The 24,162-nt window shown below is 37.5% G+C and overlaps 1 protein-coding gene across 1 annotated transcript; it reads right to left on the bottom strand.

The window, feature by feature from the left end:
* Positions 1 to 14,717: 14,717 nt before the first annotated feature.
* LOC145086063 (GDSL esterase/lipase At3g14820-like) lies at positions 14,718 to 23,908 on the bottom strand. Its single transcript, XM_079023791.1, has 5 exons — positions 23,556 to 23,908; positions 21,074 to 21,204; positions 20,719 to 20,943; positions 15,262 to 15,517; positions 14,718 to 15,067 (listed from the first exon to the last, which is right to left on the bottom strand). The coding sequence occupies exons 1-5, from the start codon at positions 23,809 to 23,811 to the stop codon at positions 14,877 to 14,879; spliced, it is 1,059 nt and encodes a 352-aa protein (XP_078879917.1). The 5' UTR covers positions 23,812 to 23,908; the 3' UTR covers positions 14,718 to 14,876.
* Positions 23,909 to 24,162: the final 254 nt, after the last annotated feature.

Genomic DNA, 24,162 nt, shown 5'->3' with positions numbered 1-24,162 from the left:
TTACTTTTCTTTTAAACTGTATCGACATCCATATATTTATATAAATAAGACTTGAAGGACTTAGGACCGATAGCTCACCTTATTTCCTGTTCTTGTTTGATTGTGGTCTTAGGGTATATTGTTATCCGTCCGACTGTCATTGATTTCTTACTTATATATCATATATATTGTGTTAGATATGAAAGTCTTCATCTTATATAATACCTTTGTAAAACAAGACATCCGACTCTACACTCTATATAACTATAATAGGTATTGTTAACACTACTGCTTGACACCTCTATCACTAGGATACCCGTTATAACTACTACTATCACGAGTTAAGACACGTTTAAGAGAACACTCTCTATACTATAACTAAAAGTTACTATACTATAATTCAAGAGAATACACTAATCCAGAATACAACATACTATTCCTCTATACGACACTCTACTACGTAAATACCATGTAACCAGGGCTTCCCGAAAGGAAAGCAACACTACATGTATAGATCTATACAGGACGGACGCTATTACATCCTGACTGTTAAATTACAGTCCGAGCCGACTAGGCCTAGGGATGGCACTACAACACTACACTGCAGATGACCGGGAAGGTTATCGGAACCTCTATAATCATTCAGTTCGGTTACATAAGAAATCTCATCTATATTCAAATTAACACGCTATGAATTAAAGACTAATCTAATTTCCCGAAGTAAATGAATATATATTGAAGTTTGTAACACTACTACAGTCAACCAACAATACTTTTACTCATCTATGCTACTTGTATGAAACTTACTACCTTATTGTTAGCACTGATAGTTTCAATGAAAATACTTTTACACACTCAAAGGATTTAACTTACACATATCTAAATCTGGAAAATATAGGATTTTCTAAGAATTTCTACTACTCTCAACATTCATTTCAACTCATATATTAATTGATTGTAAACACTTTTATGCAAGAAATGACACATAAAATCTTATGAACTCACCAGCTTTATGCTGATACTCGTTTTCAAAATAACTTGTATCCTCAGGTCAAAGATAAACAGGTACTGGTGCAGCTTTTGAGAAGATGGAGCAAATACAAGACCCATCTTTTATTTTGTTATACTTTTGGTGTCTATCAAAACTATACAGAACACACTTGTAATTAAACTTACTATGCTAATGCAATGGTTGTTGTCGCTTGTTTTTACTATTATGCAATTGTTATGATACTATACATGACGTCCTCCACCCCAGAACGTATTCCATCGTTCTTGGTTTTGGGGTGTGACAGATTGGTATCAGAGCATTTTTTATAGTGAATCAAGTATATCAACCCATATAAGATATACGAACTATAAACACTTCGGGACTAAAACACTCTGACCAAGAATAGATACTTCTAAATACTAGAATATTTAATTAAGTATATATATACATTCACCACTACAAAGGGGTCAATATCATACTAGAACAGAACAAAAGTATTAAGATTGTTGAACAGCACAATTAAGCTTAGACACATATAGTTACATCTGGGGGGGATGTAGCCTGATCAACTACATTTTTCCAGGAGTGAGTAGCATGTTCCTAAGAGTGATTGTGGTGTTGCAACATGTCTAAAAGCTTACCAACACTACCACAAGAACGTTAGAACAAGAATACTATAGGAGTATTCCGCATTCCACTAACTACATATGTGAGAACTAAAGGGGTCGTTACTGGTAGGGCAATAGTTGCTAAGTGGATACACCACGGTTACATGTGACTAGGGCGCTATAGACTTAGAATCTGTGACCTTTGCTTCATTTCATGTTCTTGTTTGATTGGGGATCTGAAGTTAGGGTCGCTTATTCGAAGGACTATCTTGCTTCGGTTACATGTAATTGGTATGCACTACGCAAGTATTGGGTCGACTAATAAAGATCCATCTTATAAGTATCCCAAATTAGTACGTCTATTAACCTTTCTTTCCCCATTCTCGCGTAGATAGCATGGCTGGCTTCCACCATCCCGACGATCCGTATTATCCGAACCAAGGAAATGGAGGATGGCTCGATGAGGAGCCAGAAGATGATCACCCGATCCCTTTGGATGATCACCATGCAGAAGGCTATTCGGATAGCTCCAGCTCCGATCCAGAAGTTAACAACCTACCCCCTGTAGCTCCAAACCCCATCCCCGTCCGGAATTTCAAGGTCCCACTCCCATGTGGGCAATAACCTTGAACTGATGGAGCGATGAGCAGGGTCAGCCCTTACCTTTCAATGGAGACCGAAGCTTATACAACATAAGCGAAGGAGGATAAGCGGACCGAGTCTTTCCCATCATGGTCCAAAGGATTGCCAGGAATGTCGAGCAAGGTCAAGCAGTTATTGGCCGAGTTATGGAAGTTGATGTCAACTCTAACGTCAACACTGTTCGCATCCGCCAACTGGAAGAAGCTATGGATAGAACGAGGAGGACCAGTGAGGCTTTGCAACAACAGCTAGCTGCATCCCGAGCTGAAGTTAGGGAACTCCGAGCGCGTCAGAGGGTTCAGGAGAGACATCTTCAGGAAATTGTTTGCCAACTGGCCATTGTTAGGGTTCGCCCAATAAGTACCCGTCGTCAGTAGAAGATATCTACTTATCTTTCCTCTTTTGTTTAAGGAATAGCCTTGTCTTTTCTATGCTCAGTAGAGCACTTGTCTGTAAACAATCCTAACTTTGAAAGTACTTTGCCTAGGCTCCTAGACTGCCGACATTTTCCCTTATGGTTTGATGTAAGGCATACTGTTTGGCTACTTTTCCCGAACTTATATGACATCATTAATACCAGTAAAATTGGCAGTTACCTACTCTGTTGCTATGACTCTCTCTGATTATTGGGCTATGTTAATTTAGTCCATGAAACACTCTTATCATACTTGCAAAAGACTCTTACTATTGTCAACATCTCTATGAACTTTCAGTAAGAGATGCCTCCTCGCAAGCGCCCGACCAGAGGCAGACTAGCGACTTAAACTCCACATCCACCACCTCCTCCTCTACAGTTCGATCCGGTGTTGTTTCAGATAGCTGTGACCGCGTCTGTGACAGCAGCCATGGACCAAATGAATTCTGGCGATGCTAGTGGAGCCGGAATGGGCACCAACTCCAAACATGGTGAAATCCATACACGTGCACAGGGGTGTACTTATAAAGATTTCATGAACTGTAAACCAGCATTTTTCAATGGGACCGGAGGAATCCTTGCTCTGTCCAAATGGATTGAAAGTGCCGAAGCCGTTTTCGAAATGTGCTCATGCCCCAAAGAAAGCAAAATCAAGTTCGCTACTGCCACCTTCACTGAAAGGGCCCTGACATGGTGGAATGGCCATCTTAGATCACTCTCTCTAGTAACAGCCAATGCCATGGGCTGGGACACACTAAAGGACCTACTGAGAAAGGAGTACTGCCCTAGAGGTGAGGTTCAGAAGCTTGAGGAGGAGCTCTGGAACCTCAAGATGAAGGGGACAGATATAGTGGCTTATACGGCCAGGTTCTGCGACTTGGTGGCTATGTGCCCTAACATGATCCCATCTAAGAGCAAGAAAATTGAACGTTACATCTGGGGTTTAGTGCCCCCGTATCAAGGAAACGTTCTATCTTCACATCCTGCAACCTTTGACAGCGCCAAGGAGTTGGCCCACAGGTTGATTGATCATGAAACTCCTTCCACTCCAGCAACATCAACAACAAATGCCACTGCACCGCCCAAGACATCCGACAACAAGAGGAAGCGGTGGGACAAAAAGAGGGACAAGAAAGCTCAATCCTCTTCAAAAAACCAACAAATAGTGGCTGTCCATGCCGCCACCACTCCTGCTACCCCTGTACCAGCAAAAACTTATGTTGGGAACCTGCCCAAGTGCCCCAAGTGCCCCTTCCATCACAACGACCCCTACCGTGAATTGCACTGCACCAACTGCGGCCGGAAGGGCCCTACCATCTAGTTTTGCAGATCCCAACCCAAACCCATTTCTCAGGTCTCTGGTTCGGGAGTGAGCCAGGCCTGTTATGGCTGCGTTGAGGTTGGCCATTTCAAGAAAAACTGTCCGAAGGCCGGGAATACGGGAGGAACAGGAAGACTACTCGCTATTGGCCACAACAAAGCAGTAGCGGCCCCACAGTAGTCATGGGTACGTTCCTTCTCAACAACTCTTATGCTTGTGTCTTATTCGATAGTGGTGCAGAAAGAAGCTTCATAAACCAAAACTTTAAACACTTACTTAAGAAATCCCCACAACCACTAAAAGAAACATTCGTCGTAGAAATGGAAAACGGAACGACAGAGAGCTCTAACGAAATCTACTTAGGTTGCACCCTCACACTAGATGATCATACTTTCCCAATCGACCTCATATCAGTATCGATCAAGAGTTTCGATGTCATTGTGGGCATGGACTGGTTGAGTCTCCATCATGCTGATATTTTGTGCTTCAATAAAGAAATCCGTCTAAATCTGCTAAATAACGAAACCCTGTTAATCTACGGAGACAAACCCAGTACGAGCCTTCGCATCATCTCGAGTATTCAAGCCCAAAAGTACTTACGTAAGGAATATCGTGCATTCCTTGCTCACGTTGTTGATACGAGCCAGAAAACAAAAGATCTAAAAGACTTCCCCGTCATATGCGACTTTCCGGACGTCTTTCCAAAAGAACTCCCAGGTTTACCTCCCAAACGTCAAGTTGAGTTCAGAATCGACCTAATCCCAGGAGCTACCACTGTAGCTAAATCGCCCTATCGTCTAGCACCTGCTGAGATGCAAGAACTGTCAGGTCAACTTAACGAGCTGCTCAGCAAGGGCTTTATAAGACCAAGCTTCTCACCCTTGGGAGCACCGGTCTTATTCGTAAAGAAGAAGGACGGATCATTCCGTATGTGCATCGACTACAGAGAGCTCAATAAGCTGACGGTCAAGAATCGCTACCCTCTTCCCCGTATAGACGACCTATTTGACCAACTGCAATGGGGCGAGTTACTTTTCCAAGATTGATCTTAGGTCCGGGTATCATCAGTTACAAGTGCTTGAGGAAGATGTTCCGAAAACAGCCTTCCGAACTCGTTACGGACACTACGAGTTCGTAGTAATGCCATTCGAAATAACCAACGTGCCCGTAGTATTCATGGATTTAATGAATAGGGTGTGCCTTCCTTACTTGGATCGGTTCGTCATCGCCTTCATTGATGACATACTCATCTACTCTCGAAGTAAGGAGGAGCATAACGATCACCTACGACAAGTCCTAGAAACCCTATGATTAGAGAAACTATATGCGAAGTTCTCTAAGTGCGAATTCTGGATCCGAAGAGTCGAATTCTTAAGACATGTGGTGAGCGAGGAAGGAATCCACGTGGACCCATCTACGATTAGAGCTATCGAGAACTGGTCAGCACCGAAGACGCCTACAAAAATTCGTCAATTTCTAGGCCTCGCTGGCTACTACCGTAGATTCATTTAGAAATTCTCTCGGATTGCGAAACCCCTCACTACATTGACTCAGAAAGGCGTGACATTTGACTGGGGAGAGAAGAAAGAGAAGGCATTCCAAACCCTGAAGCGAGCCCTATGCACCGCACCGGTATTGTCCCTTCCCGAAGGGACAGATGATTTCGTGGTGTACTGCGATGCATCAAACCAAGGGCTCGGTTGTGTCCTGATGCAACGAGATAAGGTCATCGCTTATGCCTTGAGACAACTGAAGACACACGAGATTAACTACACCACACACGACCTTGGGTTAGGAGCGGTTGTATTCGCCCTAAAGATCTAGAGACATTACCTGTATGGTACAAAGAGCACAATATACACTGACCACAAAAGCCTCCAACACATACTGAACCAGAAGGAGCTCAATATGAGACAACGACGATGGGTCGAACTACTCAATGATTACGACTTCGAGATTCATTATCACCCAGGAAAAGCCAATGTAGTAGCACACTCCCTAAGTAGAAAAGAGTATTCTGGTCGAAGGGTTAAGTTGTTAACAATGACTATCCATTCGCATATATCAGCACAGATTAAGGAGGCTTAGCTCGAAGCTTTAAAGCCTGAGAATGTGGCGGGAGAATCCTTACGTGGAATGGATAAGAACTTGGAGGTCAAGGGTGACGGAGCCTATTATCTCATGGACCGAATCTGGACGCCGCGTCACGGTGGATTCAGAGACTTGGTCATGAAGGAAGCACACAACACTTGATATTCCGTTCACCTAGGTTCGGATAAGATGTATCTGGATCTCAAAAAGTTATACTGGTGGCCTAACATGAAAGCAGAGATTGCTACCTTCGTGATTAAATGCCTTACTTGTGCAAAGGTCAAGGTCGAGTACCAGAAGCCATCAGGTCTTCTTCAACAACTGGAGATACCAGAGTGGAAGTGGGATCGGATCACTATGGATTTCATAACTAAGCTACCCAAGAAAACAGGTAGGCTGGATACCATATGGGTCATCGTCGACAGATTGACCAAGTCCGCACACTTCCTGCCCATCAAAGAAACAGAAAAGATGGATAAACTCACAAGAACATACATTAAGGAAATAGTACGGCTGCATGGTGTCCCTATATCTATAATCTCCGATAAAGATAGTAGGTTCACTTCGAGGTTTTGGCAATCGCTACAAAGCTCCTTAGGGACGAGGTTGGACATGAGTACAGCCTACCATCCGCAGACCGACGGGCAAAGTGAAAGGACTATCCAAACCCTGGAGGACATGCTTCAGGACTGTGTGATCGACTTTGGTAAGGCATGGGATACCCACTTACCCCTTGTAGAGTTTTCTTACAATAACAGTTATCACATGAGCATCAAGGCAACCCCGTTCGAAGCCCTCTACGGCCGGAAGTGTAGATCCCCTCTGTGCTAGGCCGAGGTGGGTGACACTCAGTTAGCCAAAGGACAAGTTCCTGACAGCACTCCCACGGGTCCGGAGATCATTCGAGAAACGACCGAGAAGATTGTGCAGATTCGCGAACGATTAAAAGCCGCTAGGGATCGACAGAAAAGCTACGCAGACACACGAAGAAAACCTTTGGAATTCCAGGTGGGAGACCGAGTCCTTTTGAAAGTCTCACCCTGGAAGGGCACGATACGCTTTGGCAAGCGTGGAAAGCTGAATCCAAGATACATAGGGCCTTTCGAGATTCTCGCCAGAATCGACCCCGTAGCTTACAAACTTAATCTACCCCGCGAGCTCAGTAGCATACACTCTACCTTCCACGTCTCGAAATTGAAAAAGTGCCTATCTGACGAAGCCCTAATAATCCCCCTCGACGAGATCGAGGTCAACGAGGGCCTCAACTTCGTTGAAGAGTCTGCCGAGATTATGGACCGAGAGGTCAAACGAACGACACAAAGACGCATCCCAATTGTGAAGGTTCGATGGAACGCCAAACGAGGACCGAAGTTCACTTGGGAGCGCGACGATCAAATGAAACTCAAGTATCCCCATCTATTTGCTTAGTAGTACTGTAATAACTTAGCTGCTTGAATTCTAAATTTCGGGACGAAAATTTCTCTAACGGGGGAATGATGTGACAACCCAAAATTTATTCTATCGTTATAACCCGTTTCCGTTAATAGAATATTCTATTTTATAAATGTTCCGTTAATTTGGGGTAGACAAATCAATAACTGTTTTATTTTATTAACATCGTAATGAAATAAATAAAAACACATGAATTACCCTTCCGTTTAGTTGGAAAAAGTTTTTAATTACGACCATTTAATCGGGTAAAAATTTAAGCCCCGTTTAACGTCGGTATCGGGTAAAATTCCACCTGGCCACAAACTCAAACCCTATATAAATGTTGGGTAGTCACCAAGTTAGAACTTTTACCACACTAGTCTCTCTCTCTCTACTCTCTCTCCTCAAGGCCCGATTCTCTCGAAATCCGCTAGTTTCCGCTCCAAACTGTAAGTACACTTACCCTAGCTTGTTCTACAACCCATTGCATCTCATTATAGCTCAAAAATCGTCCAAGAAGGCAAAGAGTAAGGAGTTTACGGCCCAAGAACACTCTAGGGCCGTAAACCCCTAAAAATGTGCCAAAATGGTCCTAAATCCCTTCCTTAGGCTTAGAGGCTAAGTTAGAACATACCCTAGAAGTGTTTTAACCATTTAATCTTGTGTTTAGAGGCTTAAAAGAAATTTTACGGCCCAAGAATATCCTTAGACCGTAAACTCCCTTAAACCATGCAAAATGAGCCTTTAAACCCCTAAATAGCCTTATACCTTCACCTAGGAACACATAGGAGTGAACAAATGACCTCAAAATCGAAGTATGGGGGTGTCCAAGAGTTCATGGCCGTAAACCATGGGGTTTACGACTCTAAACTCCCAAGGAGTGGTCCTAGGACCGCAAACTCCAAGGGAGTGCTCCTTTGGAACCTTAAACACCCCTCAAGCCTTGTATATTGCCTTGGAATCCCTTCTAGAGCCACACGAGTCTTGAAAACACACAATTACACTCCTCCCATGAGTTTACGGCCGTAAACTCATGGGGGAGGTGGTCTCCCAGCCGTAAACTCACCTAAGGTGAGTTTGTGAGGAGTAAACTCCATAGTGAGGCCTAAAACTCCTTCCTTGCAACCCAATAACCTTCTAGCACTCAACCATAAAGCTTTCATTCACATTAGGATGTCTATATGTGTTTAATTAGTGTTTAAATCACTAATTACTTGTAAACATATGCCTTCATATGTTACTAGGGTCATAAAGTGTGTACAAGTCTTTACTTGACACCAAACGCTCATCCGATACTTCCACCCGATCTACTCGTTGCAGGTGAGTTCATACCCTGAATTAACCTTTTTAAATGTTTTTACATGTTTTAGGGGGGGGGGATACAAGTAAATGCAATAAGTTCTAGTTCCTAATCATATGTGATTTATAGCTTACAATCAAAAAGGATCTCTCTATACTTTTATCTATTTGTCAATAAAACTGTTTTAAATATTCATCAAACACATTTTCTAAATGAAATTGTTGTTAAACTATTTTCAAATTGTATTTAAATTACTTTTCTTTTAAACTGTATCGACATCCATATATTTATATAAATAAGACTTGAAGGACTTAGGACCGATAGCTCACCTTATTTCCTGTTCTTGTTTGATTGTGGTCTTAGGGTATATTGTTATCCGTCCGACTGTCATTGATTTCTTACTTATATATCATATATATTGTGTTAGATATGAAAGTCTTCATCTTATATAATACCTTTATAAAACAAGGCATGCGACTCTACACTCTATATAACTATAATAGGTATAGTTAACACTACTGCTTGACACCTCTATCACTAGGATACCCGTTATAACTACTACTATCACGAGTTAAGACACGTTTAAGAGAACACTCTCTATACTATAACTAAAAGTTACTATACTATAATTCAAGAGAATACACTAATCCAGAATACAACATACTATTCCTCTATACGACACTCTACTACGTAAATACCATGTAACCAGGGCTTCCCGAAAGGAAAGCAACACTACATGTATAGATCTATACAGGACGGACGCTATTACATCCTGACTGTTAAATTATAGTCCGAGCCGACTAGGCCTAGGGATGGCACTACAACACTACACTGCAGATGACCGGGAAGGTTATCAGAACCTCTATAATCATTCAGTTCGGTTACATAAGAAATCTCATCTATATTAAAATTAACATGCTATGAATTAAAGACTAATCTAATTTCCCGAAGTAAATGAATATATATTGAAGTTTGTAACACTACTACAGTCAACCAACAATACTTTTACTCATCTATGCTACTTGTATGAAACTTACTACCTTATTTTTAGCACTGATAGTTTCAATGAAAATACTTTTACACACTCAAAGGATTTAACTTACACATATCTAAATCTGGAAAATATAGGATTTTCTAAGGATTTCTACTACTCTCAACATTCATTTCAACTCATATAATAATTGATTGTAAACACTTTTATGCAAGAAATGACACATAAAATCTTATGAACTCACCAGCTTTATGCTGATACTCGTTTTCAAAATAACTTGTATCCTCAGGTCAAAGATAGAGAGGTGCTGGTGCAGCTTTTGAGAAGATGGAGCATATACAAGACACATCTTTTTATTTTGTTATACTTTTGGTGTCTATCAAAACTATACAGAACACGGTTGTAAATAAACTTAGTATATTAATACAATGGTTGTTGTCGCTTGTTTTTACTATTATGCAATTGTTATGATACTGTACATGACGTCTTCCACCCCAGAACGTATTCCGCCGTTCTCGGTTTTGGGGTGTGACAGATTTCCAGAATGTACAGATCTAGACCACCGGATGTAATAGAATCAAAGATCATAATCTAACGGTCTATGATATTATAATATGGTTACATGTCCCATATAATCACACAAATTTCAGCACAAGGGCATTTTAGTCATTTGAGACAAATTTAAAAAAGGAAAAATCGAGGTTTATGGGATAATTAATGATTTTGATTTAAAAAATATGATTTTTTTTTTCAAATTAATTCAATTTCAAACGTAATTTGTAAGTATAAATTGATTTTATTATATCAGAATGTCATTTTGTTATAATGATATTCTGTAGTTCTGTGATAACGGTATATAACTATGAACATAATATTATAAACACATATTATCAAGACCAATAATTTTTAATGAATACAAATTTTCTATAAGACGAAGTTTAATACTTTAGAATAAGTAATTACATTCATTCTTAAAGAATACAACTATGCTATGAACATAAATTACATTCATTCTTGAAATCTCTTACAAAAAAATATCAGCATTCTTGTAAGAATCCTCATTCACTTTCTTGTTTCGTTCCTAGATGTCATGTGTATGTTTGACCTCTAAGCTACTTCAAAATATCTAGCATTCTATGAGATTCACATTTTGTGAGATTGGCATTCTGTCATAATTGTATTGCATGAGAACGATTTTTTACAAGGAGCTGCAAAAGGATATAAACTCGAGGATGGTAAGTGATTCCTAGGTAAAACATGAAACATCTGAAAAACATAAGAAACAAAAATCATGTTAAAACATCAGCCCATTGCAATACAACCCTTGTAGAATCATTCTTATGTGATTATACTATAAATACAATTCCGGAAGAATCATTCATATGTTATTTCTAAGATGATAATACTCTCTACAAAATATTCTTAAAGAATGAAATAATTATTCTTAATGAATGAAAAATTTTAAGATAAGAACAAACACCCAATAATTATTCTACAAAATATTCTTATGTGATTTCCAGCAACTGATATTTTTCATAATCGAAAAATGATTTTCTCTTTCAATATTAAAAGAAAATGAGAGTAATTCTAAATTTAAAGTATGATAGAATAACATAATTCTCTATTTTGATTTTGTTTACCTTTGGAGATGAGATGAACAACAATAAACATTCCATCACTAACCATGAATACAATCTGAGACTGCCATATTTCTCTTTGGCATTTGATCAAACACTTTAAGGGCGCTCCCTAAATCACCACATTTTCTATGAATCATGAATGAAAAAAAAATCCAATTCAGAACCTTGAACATCAAATTCATCTGAACAACAAGATATTTCAAAACCATTATATAAATCTAAAACTAAAAGTTGAAATTGTAGAAATTGGCTAGTTGGAAGAACGAAGAAAAAAACCTGTTTTCTATGGAATAGAATTGCAATTTTGGTAAACTAAATTGTAGAAATCTCTTTGACCAACTATTGGAGATAGAAGCTAGCTTCGATTGGAGATGGAGTCATCGGTAATAACATCTTCATCTTGTCAACGGAATGGGGAAACAGACTTGCAGATCCACCGCTTCTTCTTCATTCGTCAATAAGAAAAGAAAATGGGAGGAGGCAGAGATAGAATACGTATCATATGGGAGGCTAGGGTTAAATAATTGGTCAAATATATTTTTATGGTAATTTCCATGAATTAAGAGATTTTATTTTAATTATCATGCTAAAGTTACATAATTACCCTTATAACAATTTTTAATTATTTAACTATTCCTAAATTCCTATTGGCCCATACATGCACACAATACTTGTGAAAAACATTTGAACCTATATATATATATATATATATATATATATATATATATATATATATATATATATATATATATATATATATATTCATAAATTCATACCATCAATTTTAATAAGCTGCTCTTACCGAAAAAACAAAGCTACTATCGGTGCTGATGTGTGTCCTTATAATGGGAACTTAAAAACAGAAAAAATAAAAATCATTCAGTCGTTAGTCATTCGTAATCAGTGTTCAGAAAAGAAGAGAAAGATAAATGGGTAGAGAAGACGAACATCGTTGAAGATACCAAGTCATAGTCGGAGGTGACAGTCAGCAATGGAGAGGTAGCAGTCGGTGGTAGTTGCCTTTGGAGGTAATTGGCAATGGGAGTCAGCTTTGGAGGTCAATCGGCGGTGGAGAGCAGTGACGTCAGCGGTGATGTCGCAAATTGTCGCGAGAGAGAGCCGTTGGAGATGGTTATAAATTATATGTTGTTTGGGGTGTGGAAGCTGAACAAAAGAGGCAACCCTTTAGCGGCGACCCTAATAGCGGCGACAGAGAGACTATTAGCGGCGACATTCTGGAGGGAACTCAATGACCTCTTTCTGAGATTATGGACCGTTGGATAGGGTGAGAATCTTAAGGCCAAGATTTAGTCCAATGTGGGTCAACAGATCGACACCAATAGTGACAACATGTCGCCGCTAAATGAGTCGTCTCTATTGCTTTCCACCGGAGTAAACCCTATATGTTAGATCATGTTCCGAACCAAGGGCCAGGATTGAAAGTGGCGTGTCTCCGACGGATCTCTGCTCCATACCTTTAGCGATAACATTGACTTTTTAGCACCAACACCAAGCATGGCTTGTATGATGTCGTCACTAAATGTCTTGTCGTCGCAAAAAGCGACGTCCCTAATACTCTGTTTTCTTGTTGTGACGTAAGGTTCCTTTAAAAGAATCTAAACAAACAAATGGACAAGGTGTGTTCCTTGAACATGTGAATGGGGGGAAATAATATAAATAAATAAAAACAGAGGGTTCTTATTGTTCCCTTCATCTATTTCATCTGTTAATTCCTTTTATCTCATGAAGTGTCTAAACCGTACGTCATACTTGCATAGACTTAAAATGAAGATAATTAAAGTATAAGGGAAATACAACTATGTTATTGTTTGTTTCTCATATTTCCACAACTATATTTCCACAACTGATAAGTTTTTACAAATCTTTAGAATTCATTTGCACATCACATTTCATGATCAATTCTTTCTCTTAGGTAGGCCCGTCCCAGAGGGTGGGCGATAGGGGCGACCGTCTAGGGCCCATTTTTCAAAAGGGCCCAAATTTTTTATGGAAATTGTTATATTTAGAAGATAACACAAGTAATTTTCTTTCAATTATTAAGTTATTATAAAAAACTTGATAACATTTATGTATTTTAAGAGCCCATTTTTTCTCTCTCGCTCTGGGCCCAAAATATGTTTGGAACGACCCTGCTCTTAGGCTCCTTGTCCACACATATTAGTAACAGAATTGAAGGCAGATTTTTTGTTGGAATAAAAAGTGCAATATAACTTCGAGTAAATTGTTAGACATTTTTTTCTAGGTAATTATAATAAAAGTTTCTTTCTAAAAGCAAATATGTCTGTCAAATTGATCAAATTGTGTATGCTTTCTGAAATCTAATTGCTTTCGTTATTATTTATAAAATTATGTACCGAACTAATTTTAGAAAATACAGAACTTAACTTCATAAACCGAAAACTTATGACGAAGAAAGATGCCATGAAAAAGTAAAGCTAAAATACAGAATTAATTTAACTTCTTTATTTGAAGCCTAGATGGAACAATCACAAAACGAAAGTACCAAAAGAGGCAAGTGTTTTACTTCTTATATGATAATGCGTCGATGCAGACGACTTCGTATGGTCTTTTAAAAAAATCTAAAAAAATTAACGAACCTTGTGCATTCGTTGTTAAACGTGGGAAACGCAGATGATTTAGAAAGTGGTTATTTTTTTAATTAAAAGAATAAACAAATTATTGAAATTGTCTTTATGGTTTGGGTAAATTGCACGTTTGGTCCCTAACATATTTTTGCAGTGGAGCTGTCCTTACAGGTTTTTTGTTACTATTTTCGTCCCTGACACATTAAAAAAATATTATTACCGTTTATTTATGTTTCAATTATTTACTATTTATTTATTCCTAATTTGACAAAGAAAATTATTTAAAATAAGATACGTGTCCCATGTTGCCGCTAAAGCAGTCAATTCTATTAATTTCCACAGGAACAAACCCTATCTGTTGGATCATGTTCCGAACCAAGGGCCAGGATTGAAAGTGACATGTCGCCGACGGATATCCGGTCTATACCTTTAGCGGCGACACCAAGCGTGGCTTGTCTAATGTCGTCGCTAAACGTCTTGTCAACACAAAAAGTGACGTCCCTAATACTCTGTATTCTTGTTGTGTGAAACTCCTTGTTTGGATCAAACCGATTATCCCAACAAAATGTAAGAAGGTTATTGAGAAACATTATAACTTTGGTAAACATTAATTAAAACATTAACCTAATATCAAAAAAAAAATTCTAATTAGAATTCTGATATTAAAGACTAAAGAGTAATAAAAGCCAAAAGCAACCAAGATTAAGATGTAAACATAAATATTTTGACCGGCCAACAAAGGCTAAGTTTACATTAATCAGATTTAGAAGTGAATACATTTCCATAGCTTTATTTAATTATGTGACCTGGTGTATTATCACCGCACTAGCAATTTATATCACCCGTCAAACATTGATTATACTAGAACAAATTTTCCACCAAACCCGGTAGACTCTCATTAACAAAGATGTTACATCCAATCTCTGATAGGTGGATACTATCCCATAAGAAATATTTAGAGTCGTCTGGGCATGTTGGGCTAAGTCTATTACATAAAAAAACCACCTCTAGCAAACCAGTTCCGCAACAGCCTCTATCAGTAACTTGCAACCCTGTGGAAAGGAAGAACGGAATAGGAAGTAAAACATTACTGAAATGCACATGTGAAAATTTTACGTCAAAATTGCAGAATAAAAGTAAACTTTTCTTTGAAGTCGTGTAGAGAACATAAACCAAAAAATTGCATGAATATTTTCACTGGCCAACTCAATTTAATGCGTTATTAAGTTGTGGATGTTGTGGATACCGTATTGTTGAGGCTTGTTGATGGTGTTTATTAGAGGATTGTAGAAATCGACAAAAGCAATCCTTGACTGAGGAAGACTACTTGCAAGAACCGGAAGCTGCTCTTTTAGCATGCTGTTGTACGACAGTGCTGCTTCATTTTGCTTCTGGACACACATTCTATGTACCCCTCCAAATAATGTTCTTTCTGCAGGAAGACATCCGGTAGGTGGTGCACCAAAGATGGCTATCTTTCGTGCTCCTATTTTGTATAGTTCCTTCAACAAATTTGATAAACAACTGTTATTGGAGTTTAATAAAGAAAACTGAATTTAAGCTAAACTGAGAAGCACTCTTCCAGGTTCTCATTCTAACTACGCACAATGGCAAAGGTTTAAATACATAATATATGGTTGGTAAACAAACAAACAAAAGATAATGACTAAAATGCTAGAAACTAGGAAACAATAAATATAATCCTAATCCTAATCTAAATGATGACAACCGGATAATTCCAACACTCCCCCTCAAGCTGGAGTGTGTAGGTCTGGAACACTAAGCTTGCCACGTAAGAAACAAAAACTATCCATTCCCAAAGGTTTAGTAAAAATGTCAGCAACTTGTTTTCTGGTGTGGATGCAAAGAGACTTAATTTGACCAAATTCCACACGCTCTCGGACAAAGTAGCAATCCATCTCCACATGTTTTGTTCGTTCATGAAAAACAAGATTATTAGCAATATGACGGGCAACTTCATTGTCATAGTAAAGAGTAGTCGGCTCGGATTGCAACGCTTCCATATCAGAGAGTAGCTAACAGAGCCATAAGATCTCACTAACAGTAGCAGCCATCGCCTTATACTCAGCCTCTGCAGATGATCTAGACACCACATATTGTTTCTTTCTTTTCCAAGAAATTGGAGCTCCACCCAAAGTAATAATATAATCGGTTTTAGAACGTCGGGTAAACGAACACCCAAGCCACTTTGAGTCACAGAATGCGTTAAGAGTGAGCTTACCGGTAGAACGCAAGAAGATTCCTTTTCCTGGAGTGGTTTTTTAGTTAGCGTAAAACTTTGTGAACTGCACTGAGATGAGGCTGTCTTGGAGAAGAAACGAATTGAATCAGAGTGTTAACTGCAAGTGTTATGTCAGGTCTAGTGACTTGTAAATAAAACAACCGCTCAATAAGACGTCGATATTGTCCTTCATCAACAAGTGGATAATCAACAGCATGATCTAGTTTAATGTTGGTTTCCATTGGAAAATGACTAGGACGACACCCCTCTAGACCACTATCGTCAAGGATGTCTAAGGTATACTTCTGTTGACTTAGAACCATACCATCTTCTATACGAGTGGCTTCAATGCCAAGGAAGTATTTTAGGGGCCCTAAGTCTGTAATACTAAATTTGTTGTGAAAAAACTCCTTTATTTTAGCAATATGATCACCATTATTGTCGAGGAGTATGACGTCATCAACATAAATAAGAGCTTCAATATAAATGGTGTTAGTTTTAAACACAAACAAAGAGTCATCTACCCTTGAGTGTTGAAAACTGATCTCCAAGAGAGCTTCTGTGAATTTTCGATACCAATTCCTTGAGGCCTGTCGTAATCCATATAGGGATTTGTGCAACTTACATACACAAGTGTCACTAGACTTTACAAATCCATGAGGAACCTTCATGTACAGTTCTTGGTCAAGATCACCATGTAAGAAGGCATTGTTCACATCCAATTGGTGAATAATCCATTTCTTTTGAACTGCAACTACTAACATTGTTCTCACAGTTACTAATTTCGCCACCGATGCAAAAGTTTCATGGAAATCGATGCCTTCTTCTTGTGTAAAACCTCTTGCAACCAACCTTGCTTTGTATCTTTCAACTTCTCCTGAGGGTTTGTACTTTATTTTGTACACCCACTTGGAATCTATGGCCTTCTTACCTAGTGGTAATTGTGTTAAAGTCCAAGTGTTGTTATTTTCAAGAGCTTCAATTTCTTTCTTCATATCCTCCTGCTATTGTGGACACTTGGCGGCTTGGGAAAAACATTTAGGTTCTTTTTGTGTAGAGATAGCAATCAAGAAAGCTTTGTGAGTTAGTAAAATGATCATAGGACACATAATTAGATAAGAGTGTACCATTGAGATTGTTGAACTGCCATGAGTGTGAGAATGGTCTATGGAAGGTGGAAAATCAACTTGATATTCCCTAAACTTTTGTGGTTTTTTTCGAATCCTCTTAGGTCTCTGATTATTCCGTTGATTTGAGGTTGGATCAATGCTATTCGTGGATATGTTGGTTTCAAAATGACCAGACCCGGGTCCAATGGAGGTGACGACAGGCTGTTGATGTGGCACATTTGGAGTGCTTCAAGACTCCTCTCCAGCAGGTATAACCGGCCTAACTTGAGGATTGGGTTCTACATCTTCATGATCAAATTCAAAGGATGCAGAATCCTTGAGACTATCATCATGACTTTTAGTGTTAGTTTGTGCATGATATGGAAACTTGCATTCAACAAACTTGACATCTCGAGACACAAGAATTTTGTTTTCTTGGATATCAAAGACCTTGTATACTTTTTGCCGTTGCGGATACCCAATGAAGACACATGGCCTCCCCCTTTCTTCAAATTTTTCTCTTCCTTGTTTATTTTCTTTAACGTATACCAGACATCCAAACACTCTCATATGGTCATAACTAGGTTTTTGTCCCAACAAGATCTCATATGGAGTTTTGTTTTTGATAGAGCCAGACAAAAGTCTATTTATAATGTATGTTGCTGTCAACACGCATTCTCCCCAAAACTCTATTGTCAAGTTTGCTTCAAATCTCAAGGCTCTGGCAACTTCAAGCAAATGCCGATGTTTGCGTTCAACAACCCTGTTTTGTTACGGGGTATGAACACAGGATGTTTCAAGTACCATGCCATTTTCTTCATAGAATTTCATCATGAAGTTGGAAGCAAATTCTCCACCATTATCTCTTCTAATTCTCTTAATCTTCTTTCCGAATTGCGTTTGTATCATGTTGTAAAAAGAAATCAAATTTTCACCAACATCAGATTTATGTTTGATAAAATAAACCCATGTAGATCTACTAAAATTGTCTACTATCGTAAGAAAATAATGAGCTCCCGAGAGTGAAGGTACCTTGTAAACCCATGTAACCACCACTTTTCACCAACATCAGATCAAAACAAGAAGAAGTTTTAATATTACTATCAAAAAATGGGAGTCAGGTTTGTTTTGCCCGTACACAAGAGTCACAATTTTCTACGTTAACTACACTACCAATAGAATCAATTTGTTGTAACTTTCAGGAGTGACCAAGACGCTTATGCAATAATTCTGAATCAATCTTGACCGCCATGATCGCTACCCTTTTATCCATTTCTTCCATGTTGTATAGACCATTCTCACATCTACCCATGCCAATCAACTTCCTCGTAGGTAAGTCCTGAATCAAACAGAAATCAAGAATAAATGTCATGAAACAATTGAAACTTTTGGTCATTCTACTAACAGATAAGAGATTGCATTTGAATTTTGGCATATAAAGAACATCTTTTATTTTGATGCTATTTGGAAGATTAGCATTCCCAATTCCTTGAACTAGACCATTATCACCGTTTTCTATGCTAACCTGTACATCATCCTTGGAGCTTTTTAAATAAAAAAGAGTAGAATTGTTGCAAGCAACATGATCAGTGGCTCCCAAATCTATCACCCAAGAAGTATTGAGAGCATACTTACCAGCCATGTTGATTTCAGGTTTTTGTGAGTCACTTAGCTGTTTAATCAACTTAGTGTACTGCTCAAAAGTTACCCCAGTATTGAGCTGACTTCAAACGTTGGCTGCTTTAGGTTTTGGTTTGACTTGTTTTCTTTGATCTCCTATCGTTTTGCATGAACGATTGTCCCACCAATCTGGATAGCCAATTTTCTCGAAACACCCATCTATGATGTGGCCAACCATTCCACAATGTTTTCACTTCAAGGCTTCACGATTCTTCTTCTCGTTTTGACTTCTCTCAGAATTTTTTTGAGTGATTATTTGATAGGCGGAGGCATCAGCAGTGATTTTCCTAGCCGTGGTAATATTGTGTTGGTGTTCATCTTCCGCGACAAGATGATAGGTGGTGTCGAGTGATGGCATGGGCTTTGTGCTCAATATTTGAGTTTTAATGGCTCCAAACAGATCATCGAGTCCCATAAGAAACTCATAGACTCATTTCTTCTCTTTTGCCTCAAAAAATCTCTTTCCCATATCACAAGTACATTTACCACATGTGCACTTAGGGATGGGTGAAACCGATTGGATTTCATCCCATATTCCTTTCATCTTGGTGTAGTAGGTTGAAACGAAATCCTTGTTTTGTCTCAGTGTCGTTAGCGTGTGCTTCAATATATACGCTCGAGGAGCACTTTCTTTACCAAATCTCTCTTGAAGATCATCCCAAACCTCCTTTGCAGTGTTAGCGAATTTGACGTTGTTTCGAATGTCCTTATCCATGCCTGTTGTGAGCCATCCTTTTATAATGGCATCACTCCGCTGCCAGGGATTCATCAACGGTGGGTCAGAAGCTGGTTGAAGGATGGTTCCATCAATGAAACCTGCACGGTTCTTGGCAAACAAAAATTCCTTCATCTCCCTTGACCAATCAGAGTAATTGCTGTCAGTAAGGCTTTCGTTCACATGCATTTGTCTAGGGTAATCATTGGGATAAATCTAGTATGGTGAATTTGGATCAGAGGAAGGATTGGTGGTCGAGCTACTGTCGGGTTCAATGTCAACACCATCGACCATGATGATTTAAAACGGATCAACAGACCCGCTCTGATACCATCAAGAAAACTAAAATTAAGCTAAACTGAGAAGCACTCTTCCAGGTTATCATTCTAATTACGCACAATGACAAAGGTTTAAATACATAATATATGCTTGGTAAACAAGCAAACAAAAGATAATGACTAAAAGGCTAGAAACTAGGAAACAATAAATATAATCCTAATCCTAATCTAAATGATAACAACCGGATAATTCCAACATTTAATGGATTGACACATCATCATTTTACGTACTATACAACTCTACATTAAATTTCCTACAATGCATTGAAGTCAATAAAGTTCAATGGAATATATAGTTAATAGTTAAAAGGTTTCCTTTTTTCTATTGAAGAGTTCAATGATCATTGAACTCTATATCCATTGAATGCCAACATGACGTCCCACAATGGTAGAGTTTAATCCATTAACTGAATACCAATTAGACATACCACCTCATTTAAGTCTCTCATTGAACTATGCATTGTGTCTGCTCTTAATTTTTAATGTCTTATTTACATTCCCTTAAAGGTGTACATGTTTATCCAAAGCTCTAATTTAATCAATCACCTGCAACTTGTTCATTTCCATCTTGCAGAGCAATGTTTGAATGAATAAATATGAAAAGTAAGGGTATTAATACCTGTATAAAACTCAAGGTCAAGTTTACCAGCATGCGATCATAAGTAGCTACATCATATTGTAAGCTTCTTGCCGGAAGGGATATAATAAGATCGTTTGTGCTTGCACATACCAATGATACACTATTGTTCATTATATTCATCACAGCTTCTTCCCCAACTATCCTTGTCAGATTCCCAATATATTGTTTGAATAAATTTAGTTGCTCCAGCATTGGTATAGCAGACTAATTGGAAGGAGACCAAACAAGTGAAAAAACATAAGGATACATTAATAGATATGCATACATACAGGTAGCATGTAAAATATAAGTACTTTTAGAAAGTAACAACAAGATATGTATCATGTATGCATACCGATACGGTGCTTGTTAGTGGATCATATCCAGAGCCACCGGAAGCAAAACTTACACCCGTAAGAAGATCGTTGTCTTGTAGGGAAGGGTCGAGATATGCTGGAAGATATTCCTTCACTCCTAATCCTTCGGCTTAGGATTTGCATCAAACAATAAATTGCAGTTGTTTTCGGTTCCAAAAACAAGAAAGTACTACCAAGAATCTGCTATATACAGGAATCACATCCCTCTAAACCTTTGCTTTAACTCTTTACAGACTAGTGCACGTAAATCATTAGAGATTTATGTTATGCTTAGTAAATAGTACTATTCGTAGTTTTATTAGCTATATTTAATACCGTGCAATTCCTAGAATCTAACATGCAAGGGCGGAACACGAGTATTAAAATTAGGGGGGCTGAAAAAAAAAATTCAATGTATTACCATATCAATGATTTTAATTTGGTTCAAAATAATCATGTATAAAAAGTTTAAACAAAATCATTATATAAAACTTTTAACAAAAATCATTATATAAAGTTATTCTTAAACTGTTTACCAACGATCTAAGGACACAGTTAATATATATGAAATATATATACCTCAATATTTTTACATATCGGCTATCAATAACCTTTTACCTTCAATATAACTTGGTTATATTATTGTTGATTACTAGATCGAACGAAAATTGAAAATTTTATATATGAAGCAAATTAAATCAGAAAAATAAATATACTTGTACAAATCATAGTTTTGTACCCAAATTAAATAATATAATATTTACCTAAAACTCATAATCTACACAAATATCTATTTGCAACTCTTTTAATGAAATACATATAAATATATACGTTAGCTGTATTTATTTAACAAATAAATATACAAAATCGTATGTAATATCAGTTAATATAATTGAACAAATATGAATATTAAACTAAATATATTAATTGAATAGATATGAATATTAAACTAAATATATTAACATTACTTTATGAAAGAAAAGTAGCTCTACACCACTTATCTTCATCCCCTAGGGTAGAGCACCAGAAAGCACTTAGAAGCTCAGAGAGTAAAGATGATCAGATTTGATGAACGCCAGAGACTGCGTAACGGCAGTGTAGGACAATACTTCTTCTTGCGTTTTTTTAACTTTATGTAACTCATTCATTATTTCCCTCTTTAATAAGTTTTCTTTCATTGTTTCTTTTCTATTTTGTGCAAGTCTTTTCCTCCATTTTTATCTCTAGACAAACTGTCTTTTTTATTTTGCTAGCTGTTCTTTCTTTCCGTTTTACTTTTTCATAGATTTACTTTTTCATAGATTTATAGTTACAGATGATAAATATCTATCTGACTATAAAAAAATTAATTTTCTCTAGTGTGTTGAGCTTATGCTAGATTTGTCTTTACCATCGACATCCCCGATCACTATTCATCATCTCATAGTAACGTTTATAAGATCACTATAAACTACTGTAAAAAACGGGGGGTCATGGCCTCCCCTGGCCCCTTAAAGGCTCCGCCCCTGTAACATGGTTAGTGAAGTCAGTTAAAAATATTCATATGAATGCATTAGATGGTATACTTGTATAATAAATCTGTTGTCTTTTGTTTGTTTGTTTGTTTGTTTGTTTTTGATGATTTTTGGACGTAACAGTAGGTAATATATTGGATAATTTTGACCAAGGGAAAGTGCTCAGTTTCTGCATGAAAGTAATAATATGACATTAAAGATGATGTTGCGAAAAGCTATATGCTTGCTTCCCAAATATTTTGCTTTGTTAATTAAATTTATATTTTTCATATTTTTATTTCAAACATATATGATTGGACTTTGATTTGATATGAACATCTATCTGATTTGAGTAAAAACCGTAAGATTTTCAAGAAGAATTTGTTTCACGCAAATAAAAAAATAACCAGAATAAAGATGAATATAGTTTCAAAACGAGGATGATAAATCCAAAAATATTGCCTTTCCGACAAGTCGATCTTTTATGAACATGCATAGATGGATGAATTTATAGCAGTAGGTGCATCCATCTTAGTATATACATCTTACTATAATATTAACATTAGCAATATAGTTTTTATTTGAATAGAGCATTTATGGAGTAGGGTCAAGGGTGTTTTATTAGGTTTATAATTTACACAAAAAAAAAAAAACATTAAAGAAAAATAAACACCAATATATATAGGATACAAAAAATGCCATGACTACAATTCGATCTGTTATGCACTATGAAAGATAGTAATATATCGAACGTTCAAAACTTAGTTGCTGTTATCAACACTTCTGGCCATGCTTGCTTGTTGAAAGAGCTAAAGTTGATATGATAGACACAATGGGGTTTTTCAGTTGCTATAATGTATGATTTCAGCAATGTATCATTTATTTTTAGACTCCAGTTTTAATTTGATGATTTCGGCAATGGTTCATATAATAAAAAATCCTTTTTCGACATAAAAACATCAAAGAGTGTATGAATTTGAAAAGGTACCAAAAAAGTCGGCTATGTTTTTCCCATTGGAGAACCTTCCGGTTGGTTTTCCACCCATAAAATCCTTTCCATATGGAAGATAGTTTGCTTTGCCCGGTGTTATGATGTAGTTATTATTCCCAGGATCAAGGAAGGAGTCCCCGAATGCTAGGACAGCCGACACTTTTTCTGGTGGATTTATTGTGTCTTTGCTGCTGCATAAATAAACTGACGTATATAGACAAAAGAAAATGGCGTTAACAACTGAATGAATCATCGGAAAATATCTGAAGATGAAACAACAAATGACTTCTTTTTAACGAAACATGTATAGTATCTTGACATCTATATATATATACAGAAAAATACTAGTATATATTTGGATTCGGTGACTAGGAGCTGTACTATAAAATGCAACAAATGGCTGATCTGGTTTAAAGAGAGTTTGTGGCCTTGTTACCTCCACGTTTCATATTACCTTTCCACTTGGATATTGTTGTTATTACAAGTGTTTTTTGTTTAGGATAGGAAATATGAGGCTATTAAGTACATATTGATATTGAACCTTTAAAACATAATAGTTTTGATAAAAATAGATCCAAATCAGTTGTGATTTAGGGTTAGATAA

This window comes from Lactuca serriola, chromosome 2 (genome assembly GCF_051521515.1).
Source record: "Lactuca serriola cultivar US96UC23 chromosome 2, Lser_US96UC23_V15, whole genome shotgun sequence".
NCBI classification, from domain to species: Eukaryota; Viridiplantae; Streptophyta; class Magnoliopsida; order Asterales; family Asteraceae; genus Lactuca; species Lactuca serriola.
Note: the sequence above shows the minus strand (reverse complement) of the source record. Positions and strands in the feature narration are given on the sequence as shown.